General features: G+C 48.1%; 1 protein-coding gene across 7 annotated transcripts in view; it reads right to left on the bottom strand.

The window, feature by feature from the left end:
* Nucleotides 1-19,594, bottom strand: part of LOC125957470 (G protein-coupled receptor kinase 1) — an 83,641-nt gene that overhangs the window by 37,724 nt on the left and 26,323 nt on the right. For all 7 annotated transcript variants that reach the window (XM_049690197.1, XM_049690192.1, XM_049690199.1 and 4 more), the window contains exons 3-4: nucleotides 1,701-1,777; nucleotides 472-545 (exon numbers count right to left, since the gene is read on the bottom strand). In XM_049690197.1, coding sequence (XP_049546154.1) covers nucleotides 472-545; nucleotides 1,701-1,777 — 151 coding nt within the window. The remainder of the gene's footprint in view (nucleotides 1-471; nucleotides 546-1,700; nucleotides 1,778-19,594) is intronic.

Raw genomic sequence — 19,594 nt, 5'->3', positions numbered from 1 at the left:
GAAAAGTACCCTTTTCCGAGAGCGATTTCGAGCAGTTCGGGCGCGCTCGCTACACACTAGGAACGTGACAAGTGGCATAGTCACGCACGTGGACGCCAGTCCCGGGAATCCTTTATGCTCGACTCCACCGGAAATGATGCAATCATAAACCCACGTCTTATCGTGAGCAAAGAGCTTGTGAACGAGAGAGAGAGAGAGAGAGAGAGAGAGCCCAAGGTGGGATGGTAGGCGCCATGGAACCAGAAGAAGGATTGTAACGTTCTACCCACGGACTGTTGGCTTCAGGCTCTGTCGTGTTCGGGAAGTTTTCGCGTGGTTTTTCTTTGCTTTCGTTGTCTTATCGAAAATGAAATTACTCAACACCGAACAAAACTGCCGGGCTCGTTGGGCGCATGAAAATCATAATTAAGAGGCCTCAAGGTTCTGACAGAGCCAGCACTGCTAAGGAACACTGAACAACACTTGACATACCTCTTCGTAAAACTTCAGATGTGGTACCGGTTCCTCTGACACGTTGTCGCAAAAGTCTCTGAATAGAAGGTATCCTGCAAAAGAGAGGGGGGGTTATGTAGAGCATAAATTAGACACAGAAAATAACGTCACTACAAAATATTACTTGATGCAAATTTGGATTTTTTGTTGATCAATTTCAGTAGTTTTAGGAGCTTTGAAAAGACTAATACTGCCTGTTTGGAATTCATCCAACTGACAAAAAACTTTAACACTTTGATCTCGGTATCGGCTCCAATCTTGGAGATGAAATGAGATATGAAAAAAACGCACAGACCCCTTGGAAATAGTTTCCGCAAAAAGCAGAACCCTCTAGGAAGCCCTGCTGCTGTTCATAATTTATGATCCACTCGATGGGTCGTCAATTACATCTGGCCTTTACCACTTCCCTGGTCACTACTAATCGACTAATTACGCAAATATTTTGCAAGAGCATCATAAATTATTCCGAACTTTAAAAGAAAAGCGCATAACGAGCTTAATCCATCGCATCGTCAGCGGCAGAATGATAACGTGCTGCAGTGCTGCTGCAACGCTTGCAAAGTAGCCTTCTCGCCCATTCCAAACAAACTGCTTGGCGAAGGTCACACAAAAACGAACGCACCAAAAGGATACTTGCTCTTAGCAGGCCAGACCAGGCCATGCCGGCTGCCGAACATTTTCTTCATAGTTGACGACATTGCTTGCCTCTGATAACGGCATTTCTGTGCTCCAATGCTCCTTTGCAGCGAGGAAGCGAAAGGGCAGTTACAACAGTAGCGGCAGCAGCAGCAGCAGCAGCAGCAGCGGGGTGAGAGTGCGCCATCGTTCGACGTTCGAGAAGACAAGTGACGTTGAATAATGGTCTAAGATGAAGCTTGGCCTCTTCCCTCGCCCATACTACGTTTACGCGCGTCAAGAACGTTTTCGAACGGTTTTCGTTTTCTCCTTTTGCAAATATGCTCCTGCTGCTGCAGCTATGACACAAAAAAAACTCTTTTTTATTACACTGCAGAATGCATAGCAAGAGTGCTAAAGAGCACTAGAAGGTAGGATAAAGTTTCTGAGAATCTAATTTATGGAACAGCGTGTTCCATATCGAAGCACCAAATCATCACCAGTGTAAAGTGGCCAGCATTTGGCCGCACAGCAGCGGCAGGCATAAAGCATAAAGTTGGACCGGACCAGCAAACATTCTAAACTGCACTTACCTAGTACTTGGTTGAAAATTTTGTCAAAGTTGACCTCGTTCTCCTTTTCCAGATATTTGTGCATGACGCTCCGGACACTGTAATGGAAATGGGAAAAGAAAAAGCATCCAAAAAACAGTCACATTAGATTTTCAATTAATGCCACATGGACCGGACGCACCGGACCGGCACACTCCATCATCATAGTCACGATCATGTGCAGCGATAGTAAAGGTGGTGGACTGGGACTTAAGTATGAGTGCGAGCCGTGAGAGGTTGCTGATCACTGCTTGTTCCTCTTCTTCGTTCTGTCCTGCTTCTGCTTCTGGTAGGGTCAAAGGGTTTAGTCTGGCAAATGTTAGCTTTACATATTCATGGAATATCTTACGAGAGTATCTGGTAGCCTACGACCACCATCACTACCATCACCACCATCAACCGTGGCCATTCTGCTTTTGGCCAGCAACATTTTTGAATTGTAAATTTCCCCCCACGGGCGGCCCTCTAGTGCCATCGCTGACATGGCAATCAAGGCGGAGAGCCGACCCAATAAACGTCCATTCCTGGGATCCTGCGTGGCACGTACAACGACAGCGAGGTGGAAGGGAGGTCACGACCATTCATAATTAATTAAACTCAAAACTCCAACCACATTTGGCAGACACACACACACAGAGCGAGAGGCCCGCGAGTACCGAGCCAGCCATGTTCAGGCGCCATTTGATGGCATAAAAACGGATCCGTCCCTGTCGGATGATCACTGGACTGGCAGCCACCAGATTCGGTATTGTCAGCAAAATCACGTAACACCTTCTGGTTTGGGGATGGATCAGACCAGCGAGGGAGTGGAACCTAGGATTCTTAAGGACCCACACCTCCTAATGGAACATGTTTCCGTCGGTCCTTCGTTGGCCGACGACGACGACGACGACGACGATGATGGCGGCGGGACCTGCTACTACTACCGTTCAACTCAACAAAGTTGTCGGTCTCACGCAGCCCAACGGATTATTAATTACTCAATTCGGGCTCGGCAGTGCAGCAGTTCGCTATCTAGCTAGCTAGCTAGCTGGAGCACCTCATCTTCTTCCTTCCGATTAGGACTAGGCGCGATCTGCGGCATCCCGACGGTAACATCCGTCGAGTGTCGTCTGCGTGTTGATGACACCATAAGATCCCTTCCCAAACCGAGAAGGAGTTCATTATAAATTTCATTAATAAGTTAAACTTTGTGTTCGAATCCCGCCCCAAACCGGGAACCGAGCAGGAAAGGGGCCGGGTCGGAGAGTGAGTGTCGATTAATTTTTCAAAAACCGATCACTTTCCTGATAAATGTGGGAATTTGCTAAACTCCGTTCGACGCTCGAACTCTGAGATGAGGCAGACACACACACACACACACAGGCCGACAGACAAGCAGCTCGTTCCGTTCTGTCAGGATGATAAGGCTTACAGTGATGCTGATGATGACGATTCGGAATTCGGAGGCCCGGGTAAATAATATGGCAGCCATCGGCTGAGATGGTAAATGGGATCAGGACCTCAGGGAGGGTTGCTGGCGGTATCGGAGGTACCGTGGAGGAAGCAGCAGATAGAGCTCTATTGACTGGCTAATTATCACGAAGCGCCATTACCGCGAAACATGAACGCGAAGAGCGCGCGGTTTTTGGGGCAGGACTATTTATCATCCTCGTTCCGATCCCAGCGAGAACGGGAATGGGGAAGGCTGGTTCCGGTTGAGGTGTTCTCCAATTTCATAGTAATTTCACTAAACTAAATGATTCCCCTGTGTAGCCTCTCTAATGATACGATATCAATCTTTCATTCTGCGGTTGGCAGTGACTCGCTCGTCCCTGCTGAAGCTTCCAGCACAGGACCCCAGGACATGCTGGTTTGGGAGAGCATAAATCATTTTTGGGATTTTGGGAAGGGAGACTGATTGGAGGAGCTGAAGAATGGCTCTAATCGATACAACACTAAACGAGTGGGCTTTTGGTAGGGCGGCATTCCCAAGAACCATCCTTTTGCTGCTAAATAGGCTGTTCGGCAATCAGTAAACAGTGCAAAGCGGTTCAGCAAGAATTAATTTAATACAAAGGCACTATGTTTAGTACAAATCTCAATCGTCTGTACTGGTCTGTAGGTTGCTTTGTTTGACAACCGTTCGAACAGAAACAGTTGATACTCTCTTGCACATCGAAGTAATCATTGCCAGTCTAATCAAAGTCTTTGCGTTAGTTCATCTGAATCATTGTGCAGCAATTGTGTGGTCCGTTCGTTGACTTTAAAGTAGGGCCAGCATACGGTGAGTCATTTTGAGTGATCGAACACACACATACACACACACCGGCCACCTACTAGGTTGGTGCCGATTTCACGGGGTAAGTAGCGTTAAGAAAAAAAAATCACGCTCAAAAAAACCGCAACCTTGGAAGCATGAAAAGACGCACAAAATGCGGTTGAGACGTTGCGTGTCCATCAAAAAATGCCACCTCTGCCAGAGGCCGCGTGGGACGGTTGGACTGCAATTGGAAAGCAAACAATAAAAAAAAAAAGTAATGGCATCTTAACCTCAACAACGCCCCATCTCGAACACACGCTCGATCGCTCGAAACACTTGTGGCATGCGATGATTGTGCCCCCGAGGGGTGTCGAGGGTGCGAGAAACCTGTTCCGTGTGGGTTTCTTTTTTAATCATGAATCATCACGCTGGCTTACCCCGGCGTCGCCATTGGGGTGTTCGGGATACACGCAGAGGACACGAGGAAGAAGAGCGGGACAGTCCGCAAAAATTGCAAAAATTAAATTGAAACTTTCACCACCAGCAACGGCCCACTGAGGATCAACACTCTTTCGACCGGTGACAACCCTTGTACGGATTGGCGGGCATGGACAAAGCAACCGCTGGAACACGAGATTACTTTCATTTCGCGTTAATTCGTGAAGATCGTCTTGAGCTGGGTGTTGCAGGTACGTTTTTATTTATTATTTCATATTGTTTTACAATTGATTTACTTAATTGTCATATCGATTAAAGTTTCATATTGTTTTTCAGAGTATTCGTCCGGTTCGTACATTAGTATTTCATTTTAGCATAAACGAAAAAAAGAAAAAAACGGAAAAACTAAGTCCATAGATACAACAAGAAACTACTTTTTTCGCTTCATTTTCATTAAAGAATTGACAGACTTTTTTCTAATGCAAACCACGGTTCAAATCCCTCTATTAGCCACAAGCCACATTTGTTCCTTTCTTCTCTTGAGACTAATTGAATCATCTAGACCACCCCCATCGGTAACGTGATATCTGCAGTTTGCAAGCACAAGAAAGGATCCACCATGAGTGGCAGTCCTGTCACTGGAAGTCAAAACGGAAAGTTAAAAAAAAACGCGCAGCATTCCTGCAAGGTACGATAACACCCACAGCGCGGCTCGAGACTGGATGTGAAATGCAAATAGAATCGACAGCTTTCTGCTAAATTGATTAATCGAACACACACATCGCACACATCGTCGGATGGTGCCGGTGCGCAACATGCCACAAATTGAACCTGTCGCTCAATGCGTCCATTCGTGCGTGTTCCGCGCGTGGAGGAGGACATTAGAAGGGCAAATTGAGCCGAGGCGCATCTGCATCACCACCGATGGACTGCAAGAAGAAGGAGTATGACCGGCACGAGCCACGAAGGCTTCTTTCTGCTTGATGCTACTACGCGCTACTATCAGCATCATCCATCGCACTGTCCGAACGACGTTCCACGAGGCTACAAGTTTCGCTTGATACATTCAACGTCAGCGATCGGGTCCGCGTAAGCGTGGGCGTAATTTAAAGTGAGCATCGGCTTTAAAGCCCGCCACACAAACACGCACGGCGAGGATGCCCTGGTATCGGGTTCCACTCTTGTTGACGGCCACTAGCCGCTTCCTAGCACTTGCCTAGCCAGCTTGAAGGTTCATTCACCATCGAGCGCAGGGTGGTGGTGGTGGTTCCGGTTTGAAGTATCATCCAAGAAGAAGTACAAAAGGGGAGGGGGTGGGTGGGTGGCGAGTGAGTGGATCCCTTCACTGAGATCGTCGAGCAGCACTTCTGGATTCTGGTAGCATCCTACGCAAATTTGCATTAAATTTCGCCTGATTGCAAGTCCGGATGAAGGGTTCATCTTGCCGTTGGCATCGTTGTCGTCGTCGTTGTTCCCGGACACACACACACATCACGTCCTCCATTTTAATAGTTACTCGAATTTCAATTCCACATCGTATGCGTGTGGGGTTGTGTGTCATCCATGCCCGGGGGGGTCGGATAACGAGCATGCTGGGCGCACGCTTTTTAGGAATATACTGGGAGGTGGTTTATGCTACCGGCCGTCCGTTACGCTTCAGATCGATTGAGTGAAATTCAAAAGGCCGTAGAACCATAGCGATATCCTATTGTTCCAACATGGAGTCCACTTTTCGAGCATTAATGTTCAATCATTTGTGAATCATTTGCAGTAGCTATACGTGACGTGAAAATGCTTTTTATACGTATTTGATACCGTGGAGCAGATACATCTTATGCGGGGTGAGAAAGATATAAACTCCCCTTTGAAAGGCGTATCCATCGACTTGTTTGGAGTTTGATCGTCTTCTTGAAAGATCTAGGGAAATGTCGAGAATCAACACCATCGTACGAAAGCTTCAAGTTGCAAGAGGCACTAAGTGACACGCTCAACCACTGTCGTCGATTGCCAATCATAACCAGCATTGAGTATGCGATCGAGTGCATTTGAATTCAATCTGTTTTCGCCTAGAACTTCCTCGTCATCATGCTCTTCTACCTCCGTGGACCCGCAGCTGGAGTTAGCTGTCAGGAACTCAATACAGTACGTGTGCAATGCCAATGACAACCGGTCGTGTGGAGAAGTCTCTGGACGAGAATTTCTACTATATTTGATAGGAAGAAAGTTTTGGAAGATTGTTTTGCAACTTAATAGACATCCCGCTAACGAGCAATCCAGTGTACTGGTATTGCTTATACACATCTACAGACGTTGGATAAAGAACGAGCGAACGACGTATTCCTTCTTGAACGCTGCATCATCCTTAACTCAGATAAGCGATTGTTGGCTACTATATAAAAAGGAATAATTCAAGAACCCAACTCAGAAAATTGCAGCATTCACCAGATAGTGTCTAGATGTGGACCGGAAGCCCTCGACTTCCTTAGGAAGCCAACAATACCCGTGTCCGATAACGATGGTACGTCCATCCATACATACTCCTCCATCATTCATAATGAGCTACCGTGGTTTTGAAGTGATCTTGTGCGTCTCAACAGACATACATACACACACATACAAACCGCTATGGGGCACGGTGAAGGGCGTACGTAATGGGGTCAAAGGCGAGTTATTTCCGGACAAAATGGCCAGGACTTGGACACAAAACATGGAAACACGCTGCTGCTGCTGCTGCCGCTGCAATCGTAACTTCATGTCGCGTAGCATAAAGAATGTTACCTTTCCGGCGGTGGAAGGAACCCGGGTACAAGGTGGCGGTTGACCCGAAACGATCTCCGGCACTGTCCGGAATGGCCCACCGGAGACCCGTTTCCTTCATTACCGAGCGCAAACGAGTAAAGCTCGCCCTCGTCTTCACCTCCGCGGTGGCGGTGGCGGTGTCTGGGATTTTTGTTTTCATTTTCCTCGTTTGTTGAATGACACCCTTGAGAAGAGCGAGCTGCTTGCTGGTTTGGTCAGCCGCTATCCAACCAGCCATCCAATCCAGCCAGCCAGACCGGCACGGAAAAGCGGGGCCAATTAGTTTTTATTTCGCCGTCCCGGGAAACACCGGCCGGCCATTGTATATCCTCAGTGCGCCCGTATAATCCGGCAGCAAAATTGAATTCCCAGACATCCAGGGGGGAGGGAATGCTTGACGCCATTTCGACGGTGAATGTTTGTTGAAAATGCTGCGTCAGCCAACAGCAATGCGTTTCTCCAAAAACTGAATCTAAATGATGCGCACCACGAACGGACAACGTGATAACGTTCGCTGGAAGGGGGAAACATGACGGATTAGCCCGTAGTGAGGCGTGGGATTTAGTGCCTAGAGTTCATAACTCACGCTTCAACAGGAGCAGCAGCATAACAACCTCCAGGTGGTACTCCTCAGGTTATCGCTCGATCTAGAAACAGTCGAACATATGTAACGAGCCGGAGTTTGGTTGTTTTTTTTTGCTACAGTGGGGGATCAAAAAGGCCAAACCAAACAAAGGATGTAAAAAAAAAACGGTAACATCCCTGTCCAGGGATCGGTTCGGGTTTAGGAGAAGCCATAAAAATGTATCATGCCACCCGACCCGACAGAGACATGGAGGATGCATGATATTTTATGCTGCTACCTTGTAGTATACCACACGTAACCCAACACCAACCTGTCTAGCATCGCGGAAAGCCGGAAGCTGTAATGCCATCGGTGTACCGTCCGCCCCCGATAGCAGATAGGACCTCCCGACAGTCCGATTGAAATGTTTACCATGGCCAGCCCAGCCAAATGGCTTCCGGTTTATTTTTTGTTGCCGGACCGCCAGGAATTATGTAGAGCCATGGATTGCAGTAACCCACTAGTAGTTTCCCAGGAGCGATGCTACCCGAACACTGTCCTGTCTTCCATCAGTTTGGTCAATGGAGGGTTTGAGTGGAGGCACTGCAGCCAACGAACGAAGCGAAGCTGCAAACCATCCATCTGTCGATCCATCCAGGGTTTTTAATGTAGTGTTCTGTCTGTGCCGTAGCACACCGAGAGCTGCTCTGGTGTCTGGAGGTTTTCTTTTTGTGCTTCGAAAATGCAACTCCGGAACGACGATGGAGTAGTGCGGCGCAGTTAGTCCATGTGGTTTCGGTTAGTGCTACTGTGTGGCTTGCATATGCCCTCCAGGTAACAGTTATTCAGACACTCTCTTTCTGGTCAACATTGAACTCGGAAGGAAAGCAAAATAGTGGGAAAATATTTACTGAGATCAGATATTTGCTGACCTTTTCAAGAAACAGCAATACATTGCACTTCTTAAAAGGATTTTCTTCTCACTTCTGCTTAGTATTACAAATATTTATTGCAAATTTGTAAATTAAACATCCCTTGTATTGCATTTAAACGACCACAAATATTATTCAAACCCTCACCAGATCTCTGGACGTAAATTGAAGCATAATCCAAAAAAAGCTACTTTTGCCCACTCGACCTGTCCCTATCCGACCGACTGTGCGCTTCCAAAGGGAAAAAGGAAAAGCTTTTATGACCCCGCAAGGGATTCATTTCGAGAGGAGAAGGTAGCCTTATTTCTCCTTGTCCTCTTCTTACTTGTGGCAACACTTTTATTCGCTTCTCGGTAATCAAGCATCATTGATAATGCTATCACACACAACTGTAGCATACCACAGCAGCCACAGCAACCTGCAGCAACCATCAGCATGGTTTATGTGGTGGCCGTAGTTGGGTACACCAGGTGGTCAGTCGGTGGTTTCACCGGGGTTCGTTCGAGTTTACCTGCCAGCTGATGAGGAGTATTCCCGTGGAACGTGGCTATGAATAGAGTATCATTCAGGCTTCTCTTTAGCCTGGCCTCTACCCGGCCCCCCCCGAGGGGAAACCTTCCCCAAAAATTAAGGGCTACACAGTAGGCTTCGTCTGAACTTCCGAGCGAGCGAACACAACATAACCGCATCGACCGGTGGCCACCAAGAGCCGGTTGCAAACATTTGCCGGCAAAAAAAAAGGTTATTTTTGGTCATTTTCACCAGCCAGCACGTTCCTGGCGAGCCAAAGGCGGGCATTACCAAAGCCAAAAGGCGGGCATTAACAACGAATTCAACGCGATACGATTAGCCCGAAGCAACCCTCTTCCCCCGGACTTAACCTTTACCGGTGGACCATTAGAAAATTCTTTTAATGATATTTTTACAACCTTTTCCCGTCCAGCACAGAACCCTCGCGCGCGCGCGACAGAACCGAACCCTTTCTTTGGGACCATCATCCGGTACGGGAACACTACGGGAATTTGTCGAAAAAAGAAGCAAAAAGAGTAAAGTAGAAATATCCATCCCTAATGGCCTCTCAGTGTGTGTGTCCAATGCACAACCATGAAGCGGAATGAAAACTCGTAGCTCGCGGCTTCCGGGTTCCGGCCAGTGATCATATCATTTGTGTCCGCTAAAAGTCCACCCGTACCAGCGTCCATTTTCGTACCGGAACTTCCCCCCCGGGGGGTGGTGGTGGTGGGCACCAGATCATATTTAATTCAAACTCTTGTGGGGGCCAACCAGCCCACCCGTTTTCACTCGTTTTTTCGCTTACCCCCCGTCGCCGGTTTGCAATTGGAGACGGAGTGTGTATAGCAGAACCAACCGACCAAGGCTGGCTAATGGTCCGGCCATTGAAACCGAAACGGAACACTATCCTTCACACCGGTCCGCAGGAGGAGGAAGTGTAAAGTGCATGGCGGAGAATACGCGGGGACCAGAAAATCCTTCCCGCCGAAAATAAAAAAAAAACGACTGGAAAAAATGCCAGAGAAAATGGTGAAACTGAGTGCTTTTCGGTGGTTCCATGCTGTAGAGTACCGCGTGAACCGCACCAACTGTATCACTGGTCCTGTAGCTGCTTCCCGGAGCTTTACAACCGCGGGCGTTATCTTGGCGGACGTAAATGGGTCACGTACCTCCCTTCTGCAGCTGCTGTAATCAGGGCGAAACGCGAATAGAGTGCAAAGGATGCCACCGGCCCAAGGAAGGACCTTGGGAACAGCCACCAATCACCAGCTGCGCGGCACGGTCGCCACCACCACCACCACTGAGTGGCCACCTGATAAATGGCGATAGCAGAGGATACATTAATATCGCTTTCGTCTTGGGTTTGTGATTCCTCTTTGGTAGAAAGAACGGGAGAGATAAGGAGAAAACAGAAAGAGAGCGAGAGAGAGAGAGAGAGAGAGCGAGAGAGAGAGAGAGAGAGAGAGAGAGAGAAAGAGAGAGAAGGAAGCTTCTGTGACTGGTCCGGAGTGTCGCCGGATCTTCTTCAATGGCCAACGTGTGCGCGTCCGCTTCGCATGCGGAATGCGAAAACCCAACCCAAAAACCCAACGTCACTCTGAACTGGAATGTGCTTCCGGTATTTTGGGTACGACCGCGCTGCCTTGAAGACGGTTTTCCTTTTTTTCCGGAAGGAACAGCCGGAAAAGAGCCCGGCTTCACAGTTCCCACCATCGTTCCCTCGTCCCCACCAGAACTATGCCAACGAGTGACAGCTGGATGACAGGGAGAAATGGTGGACTCCGGGTATGGTTGTTTTTTTTTGGAGACAAATTTTCCCACAACAAACCCCACCTCCCACACCTCCCATTGGCAACCAATTTTTCAATCGAGTCCACGAATCACTCCTCGACGGAAAGCGACGGAGAGTCGTGTAGACGGCCGAATCGTTCCGGAACAGCGCATTGCCTTGAAAGTCTGCGAGTTTACCGGCGCATGACAGTCGGGGCACACCAACGGGTGATCTCATCCTGGACCTGTCACACCATCCGCGTTTTCCTCTAAACGGTGGTTCCGCATCTAATGGCCGAGGACGAGTGTGAAAGCTTTTCAAAATTGGTAGCAGCTGAGGCGCTTTATGAAGTCTATCCTGATGTTGCAGACGTACACCTGTCACAGATATTACGGTGCACAGTCTGCTACTTCCTTTGGCTGGAAAAAGGAAACATGCATCAGCAGCACCACACGTCATCCTGCTGTCGTCATCGGTTGCATCAGGTGACTAGCGACGGCTCGGAAAGCGTCCAGGCTCCTTCGACCTTCTGAGAAACTGTGACAGGTTCGAGTATCCGGGATGCTGCACCTGTCAGTAGCCTCCGGTGTGGTGGTTTCTAATTTAGGAGTCTGGGCTACGCTAAACTTTGAAATTTGATAAAGCATAGCCCGTGTGGTATGGCCACAAAACAGGTCCAACTTCAAACATGACACAATCAAATTGACCGCATTTCACCTTCATGTACCGTCAAATTAACAGGAAGACTATGTAGAAAGCTCACAAAAAATGGAAGAAAACCAAGAGAAAAGAAGAACGTGAACATAATGTTCTAGCAAATCCGAAACAACCGAAATCGAAATGCGGCGAAAATGGGGATCTAATAAGCGGGTGAGTAAGAGGATTAATAAAAAAAAAGAAACAGAAAAACAGCGACCACCCCGATCACCGGACAACAACATACCAGGCAAGACAGGCGGACACGCAGTATAAACGCGACCGTTAGATGGGACGGTTCGGCGCGACCCACATCAATCTCCGTACAAAGTGTCCCGACCATTTTTGAAGAGCGAAGAGAGAGTTCAAGTTTGCAATCCATTCCGAACGGGGCAAGGTAGGGCCACGGACGATCACGATCTTCTACCCGTTTGTGCCCACCCGCGCGCGTGTGTGTGTGTGTGTGCAAGAGTGGGTGATTTCTGTGATTTTTTTTTCTGTTTGTTTGTTTATTACTGACCGGACCCTATTGAAATCCTGTCACGCGTTGTCCCAAAAATCCGGATGACTAGCGTGACGGTGGTCATGTCATGGGACCTTTTTTTTTTTACTATTGCTGTTCCCAAGATCCCTCGAGGGCGCAAACATCGAAACGGGGCGCGTCGGTTTGGATGATTAATAGAATACCTTCCAAAGCGGGACGAGCAGAGAATGTGAAGAAGAAGAGGGGGGGGGGGGGGGTGAGAAATTATAATTCATCCATATAACCGCACGGAACAGGATCCATGATCGCCTTCGTCTCACTCCTCTCCCTCTCTGTCTTGGTAACAAAAAGGCACTTTCCGGGGACGTTTGGCGATAATTTGACGCCCTACGGGCACGACCGACGGCACGTTGTTGCGCTGAGGAGGGAGGGAGCATCATCGAAGACATTGTCGATTGCCAGCAAATTGATGGGGATGCGGGGAAGTGTCCCCAGCAGTAGCAGTAGCAGCAGCAGCATGTTTCCTTCATTCTTAAAAGTGCTCAAGGAAGTGAGAGGCCACATTCTAGTCACGTTTTATCGCAGCATTGCTGCTGCCGCTGCTGGTGCTGCTGGTGCTGGTGCTCTGTTCGATCATCGATGACGCTTTCCGCCGCTGATAAGCCAGCCACTTTACAGCCCATTCGCCAAGTGGCAAAGATACTCTCTCAGTACGACAGTGGGTCTGGCCTCGAGTGGGGCTCTCCTTTAGTATCCCCAATATCGATTTTCGAAAGATCATCGGGGGGAGTCGTACATAGTTTAGCCGACAGTGCCCTCTGTTCTCTCTCTCTTTCTCTTTCTCTCTCTTTTCCTCTCTCTCTTTCTTTCTCTTTTCCTCCGTCTCTTTTTCTTTGTCTCTTCCCATCTGCGGATCTATTAGCGCAACACCGCGACTGATGTGCGGTTTTGCTGTCATGTCATGTCGTGGGCGCCCGGAAAGGGGAATGTGCGGGGTGGTGCGCAACGATTCGGTTGGCCAATTTGATGGGCACGCACGACCGCGCACGAGTCGCGAAACTCAATATTATCGTCACGTGCCATCGGCTGCGCGGCTGCGGTACACGGTAGCAGGTGAGGACGAACGCACAACGGCACACAGGGCCGTTGTTACGAACGTGAGTGCCGTTGCTAAAATGCTCCCTACCAAACTACCAACCGCCTTTCCACCACCACCACCACTCCTCTCGCTCCTCTCGTACAGCAAACGAAATGTCGTGCGAATCAAAATCACGTACCAACATCGTCGTCGCCGTCGTCAGGGACGAGCTTTACCTTCCACTTCCTCCAATCAACCATCCATCCATCCGACCAAAGGTGCTCGGTGACATTAATCGAAAACCGCAGACAGTTCCGAGGGGCTGAACATAATTTGGTCGACGATATTGTCAACATCAGATCCACAAATCCCGGTTATTATGCTGGCGGGTGCGGCCAACGCTATACGTATGTTGCGTGTGTGGCGTCGTAGGAGGCCACGATCAAGTCAACGAAATCGAACCGGCTGGCTCCCTGCGTGTCACTCCGTTCGAGCGTTGACAATCTGTCAACGGTTTTTGGTTTGGATGTCAGACCGGATTAGTAGGCCGTGGACGACGGGCAGGTTACTAAGGTAGAAAAGGAGCGACTTGAGCTCCATCCACTCTTCAACGTGTAAAGGCGTAAGGGTTTGCCAACAATCTGCCTCGAAATCAATTCCTCCAATATTCGACTTTACAGGAATGGAGCGAGAGAGAGAGAGAGAGAGAGAGAGAGAGAGAGAGAGAGAAGAAAGGAAGGAAGGCATAACGCTTCCCGGGTATCCTTTTCCAAACATCGCGCAGCAGGGAAGAGCTTCCAGCTTGTTCCATTTCAGCTGTTTGTACGACACTCGGTGTGACTCGCTGTGACTGTGGGAGAGAGTACATCGCGGTGATGATGCCGACGATAATGACGATGAGCGGATGTAGTGCTGTGGATCGTGATACCTCTTCGCGTCCCCCCTTCATGCGCGTCTTCTCTGTCCGCGTGGTCCTGTGGAGCTCAAACATCGCAAAGCGTGTGAATCGATGCCAATCAAATCATGTCAAATCGGGAACGCTCCTCTCATTGCCCGATCCTTTGATGATGCCTCCTTACCTGGAAATGGAAATGGAAGAGAACAGTGCCCGAGATGTTAGATGATACAGATTAGAATGATTGAAATGGGATGCCACCGTGATGCCGGGAATCGAAAGGAGATGGAATAGGATTACGAGGCTGGGCTCCACGATATCCCCGTCCCCTCCCCACGACGACCAGGTGCTGTTCATATCGAAGCGGAATGTTTGAGCAGATTACGCGCCAAATTCGCGAATCGATTATCGATTATCGTTTTGGAATGTTGCCTCGGTTACCGGAGAACTCTTCGCGATAAATGCTGATTCGTCGTAATGGATTGAAACAACATTTTTAGAATGTTTTTTTTTTAAATTCTTAAACGTGTCGGGCAATTTGTCCATTGGACAAACTAATTGAAGGATTTTTTTTGCAAAAGTTATCTTACAATCAATGTCAATTCAACAAGGAAGATAATTTTCCATCTGACCAGTAGCATTCCAAGTGCACGATATCCGTTGAAATGTCTGCTCCAACACTAACCACTGACGACAGGGTCATCAGTTTTCCCATTTTCATGCAAATCGATGATCGGAAAACACACAGACACACTCAACCACGCAGTCGATACGGGAACAAATGCGTGAATTCCCCGTGTGCTAACTGGTGCCGGTTATTGATGATAATGTCGACCTGCCCTCCCTTTCTGCTCTCCTCTTCTCCCATCTCGTCCCGGCAGCAAAACCGAAACTATTCGATGATGATTAATTGGCTTTTCGGGATGCAAAAAGAGCGCTATCGATAAAATGTGCGATACCGTGTATAAAAAAGAAGGAGAAACGAAAACGAAGGCGTAAACCCCACGGTCATACGTGTCGTTTACCTCTGCGCCGACGGACAGAACCATAAATTACATTATTCGGAAGACTACCAAATACCGGAAAAACAAAAAGAAACCCCAAACATGGAACCCATGTTCCAGCTCCATGAGAACACGGCACGGGAAAGCCGGAATGTGGCACCGATGCGTAGTCCATTTCGCGTATATTTTCTGGACAAGCCCAAAATGATAGGTCTCTTCTACCGGGAAGGAGGAGTGGTCTGTGATGCGAAGAGTGAAACCGGAGAGTTAATCCATTTCGATTTTATTTGACAAACAACGGGCACGCACGCAGACACAGGTCCACTAAGGGAGAAGGGAAGGTGACGTCGTCGTTTATCGATTTAACCGTTCGATTGACCACCATTCAGCAGCAAACCGATGAGGACCGTGAGAGAGAAACAGGCGGTGCGAGTAACATGCCCTGCTCCTTGAGCTCACGATTGAACGCGCCCAGTTCCGAGAACTGAAATCTACGAGCCAAGCTAGATCTTTAAGCTAGACTACTGAAGAATCGAACTCAAGCTTTCCCGAAAACGAATCGCGCCCACCTTCCTGGTAATGGAAACAGCAGTTTCCCGTTACCGACACCCATTAAACCGGAACCGTTTGATACATTCGTTTGAGAAGAACACAAAACCCCATGAGCAAGAGGATAACCAGAGCAGGAAGCTGTGACTATCCATCCGACAAAACCCAACGAAGCAAAACGCGCGTGATCCCGTGTGAAGCAACCCACCAGGCACCAGCAACAGCATTCCCGAAATTAAAATTCACGAATTCAGACAGCAAACAAACACCACGGCGATGCTCCCTTCTCTTCCCTTTTTTTTTGCAACCTTCCGCCGTGGTTAGATGAAGCCCGGGTGTTTCCGAACACAAGCTTCCGGTGGAAAACAGGAAGCCCGAATGTGTTATGTTTCCATTGCATTCAATTTCCCACCCGACCAAAAACCGAGATGGAGATGAAAATTAGTGGGTAAAATCCGCACAAAAAGACAAAACAGAAAACCCGGATCGGACGGTGCGCACATCGCACCACACTAACCGGTGGCCCGGGGCAATGACGAAGACAAATGGGTCGGGCCACTGTGTTTGTGTATTTGTGTCTGATGCTGTGTGTGTGCAAAATGGGGAAATTTGCGGGAAAGGGAAACGAAAGAACTGAAACCCTGAAATCGATACGCTTGTTGGCATGATTTACAAACAAACAGCGAAAGACAGAGAGAAAGAGAGGGAGAAAGTCGCGGATAATGTGCTCTGGGTTGACTCGGTGTTTAAAGCTAGTCACTAAACATCTTCTAATGCTTCGATGCTTTCTTTTCTTTTCGCTTCTTCCAAATGAAATTTGAGATCCTTTCTCCTTCTTCGTTTGCTCGGTTACTTTCCCTTTCTCCATCGTCTTTATTACACTTTTCTTTGTTAATCTTCTTGTGTTGCTTATGTTATTTATTTTGTTTAGATTTCAAAGTAATTTATTACTTTTCAACTTTTTAGATAAATCTTCTCTTTGTGTGATTCAAGATTAGTTTGCTTTTATAGTCTTTGCGGTTGATTCTTCTGTTTAACAAAAAAAAAACATTTCAAAAAAGTTTGTACGAACCTTCTAAGTTTTCTTTTTTCTACTTCTCAAGCCGATTTTCCTGTTACAATTTGTTTTGCTTAGCGTCTCATTTTCAAAGGTAGAAAAGAAATTTATTGCTTTCCCGCTCTTTACATTAATCTTCCCTTTTGTTTGTTCGTCGGCAATGAATACGGTCGAAAAGAAAAATCAACCCCGTTCTTTTTGAGCGAGTCGGTTCATCGTCACCATCGTCATCGAAAAGAGCTGCCAAATAAACATCGGACCACCGAAAGGGGCCAAATCCCTTACCGAGCGGCTTCCAAGTTCAGCGTCACGGCCAAGGGTCCGACAGTACCTTCGACCATCTGACACTCGTTATCCTATCAAAATCCGTATCGGTCTCGGTTGGTGCTGTCACATCCTAAGCCCGGTCCGGGGACTTCGAGTGTGTCCTCTTCGAAAGTTGTGGTGTGTGTGTGTGTGTGTGTGTGTGTGTATATGTGATGTTTGGCTTGTTGTTCATTTTCCGCTCGAACGGACACCAACTAGTGGACGTTGTTTTTGGGGCGACCGAGAGCCAAGCTTTGACTTTGTCTAGGTTTATCTCTTTGGCAGCACCCTTCTGATTTGGGCTACTGATCCGAGGGGTGGTGGTAGTGGTGGTGGTGAAAGAATCCCACGGTGACGTCCACACGTCGGTGGTTTTTGGGGAGGGAAAATTGATTTTTCACTAGACTGCTGTCGTCGCTGTGAGAAAATGGATTTCAACCATCCGTAACCTCGCGCCACCCTCATACTTTATCATTATCAGCACGCGCGAATGGCCGAGATTCCTTGATGTGAGGCGGAGTTCTCTCTATGTCTATCCTTTATCAACCGAAAAAAGAAAGCTTCACAGACGACACAGAAAGCCACAAAAACTGCGCCCCGGATTAGCGCAATCGAATGGGAGGAGCACAGTGATGAAGATTATCTTTCATTCGGCCGCCATCGCCAACGACCGGCACCGGCACGTTGTTCACCGGAAAGAAATGTCGCCTTTCGCGATGTGGAAGATTGAATTTTTCTTCATTTTTCCAACGATCAATCTTCTAGCACCATACGCTATAGAGACTACACCTAACGTCCAGCGGCAGCCACACAGTCAAGTGATCGATTGTACGGCCACTGTCCATAGGGAAGCTTCACTCGATGGCACAGAAAGGACAAACTACTATGTTACCTCCCAAAGCACCACAACAGGACAATTGATGGAATTAGAATCGCATAAAGCGGCAACAACATGCTGCGATGCAAGTGGTGGCGGGGTCCGCTCTTCCAACTCGTCTGTACCGATCATCCAATCGGATAATTGAATTTGATAGCATAGCGAACAAACTAAAACAAATGCGAAAACATAATGCCACATTCGAGCAGTGACTGAGAGTGTTACTAGGAAAAACCCACTCTGGCACCTGGTGTCACACCTCTAGGCACTCTGGCAACACGAAGGTACCAATCCACCCGAGTTTGCAATCCGCTGCAGCCACAAACCACTGTTAGCAATAATTTGTTGGGAGCTTCCTGCACATCGCCGTGCATCGGTGTCTCGCAATTGGTGGTGCAGAGTGACGGTGTACGGGTGGCAATAATGGGATTAGCGGAATGGAAAACCAAATTCGATCGTTCGAGCGAAGCGACCGTTCTCCAGATCTGGATGGAAATCGAGTTAATCCGTTGGCATTTTTTCTTTCTCCGGAACGGTCCAAAATTCATCCGTCGATTACCATTGGGGAGTGGATTTGCTTAACAAGATTTGTGGCTTTCGCTTTTCGCCGTCTGGATTTCGCTTAATCTTTGTAAGACACATTTATCAGGTTATCAGGTTTACTTGATTGTCCGGAGGCTGTTTTAGTAATCAAAACTACTACAGACTGCTCGAACTATATTACAAATGATTCTTCTTAATAGAAGCACAATTTCATAAAACTGCGAGTCTAATATCATAAATCATGTCAATAGAGGGGTTGACATTATAGAGTACAAAACGCAAATGCTTAAGGACAAAGGAAAAACACGGACAAGCACGGTAAGATTAATGTTATTCTGGGCCAACGCCAAGCCTCCGGCTAGACAGGGACAACATCCAATCCAGCGAAGAAGAAATTAATAAAAGAAACCGGCCACATAACAACACAACCAAAATGGCTCCTGGTAAGCGAGGAGACGCAAAATGTCATCCGCAGCAGGCGGCAGCTGTCAACGGCATGCACGCGTCGCCCCACACGGCAGCAGCTAACCCCCACCAGCGCAACGTGCGCTTCTACTTGCCCGTTGTAAAAACAAACAAAATGGCATCCGCTCCGTCGTCAGTAGCGACGAGTAGACGAGAGGTTCATGTTGAGGAAAAGTGGCCTACTACGTGTGTATGTGATCATGGCCTCTGTGATGTAATACGGCTAGAGACATTGAGACTGCCAGCACCGCACCGACTTGTGACAGCTTATGTCAAAAAAGGCTATCCCCCCGATGGAGCACTTGTCGGTGGAGCGAATTTGTTAAAACAATAGCGAATCACCGAATCTGCTTCCCAATCGCTACGCGACTATTCGTTTGGTAGCTTAACCGGAACTAATGCCGAACCGGCAACACTAACTGAACAAATTCCGGGGAAGCGGGGGGGTGGGGGAATGGGGGCAGCGATAAGGTCCCTTGAGCAAACCGTATCTCTGGTGCCGTGCACGCGAGCAAGCGTTACCTATTTATCCAAGCACCAAAATGGCCGCCCAAGAGCGCGGTACTGGAACTTGGAACGCAAACGACCCCGCACCACTAGCACCCAGGTCCGCGCAAGATTGAACTCGCGACGTTCGTAGCGTTTCTCGAAGGCAGTCGAGT

The sequence above is a fragment of the Anopheles darlingi genome, chromosome 3, assembly GCF_943734745.1.
Source record: "Anopheles darlingi chromosome 3, idAnoDarlMG_H_01, whole genome shotgun sequence".
NCBI classification, from domain to species: Eukaryota; Metazoa; Arthropoda; class Insecta; order Diptera; family Culicidae; genus Anopheles; species Anopheles darlingi.
This window is presented reverse-complemented; position numbering and strand designations above follow the sequence as displayed.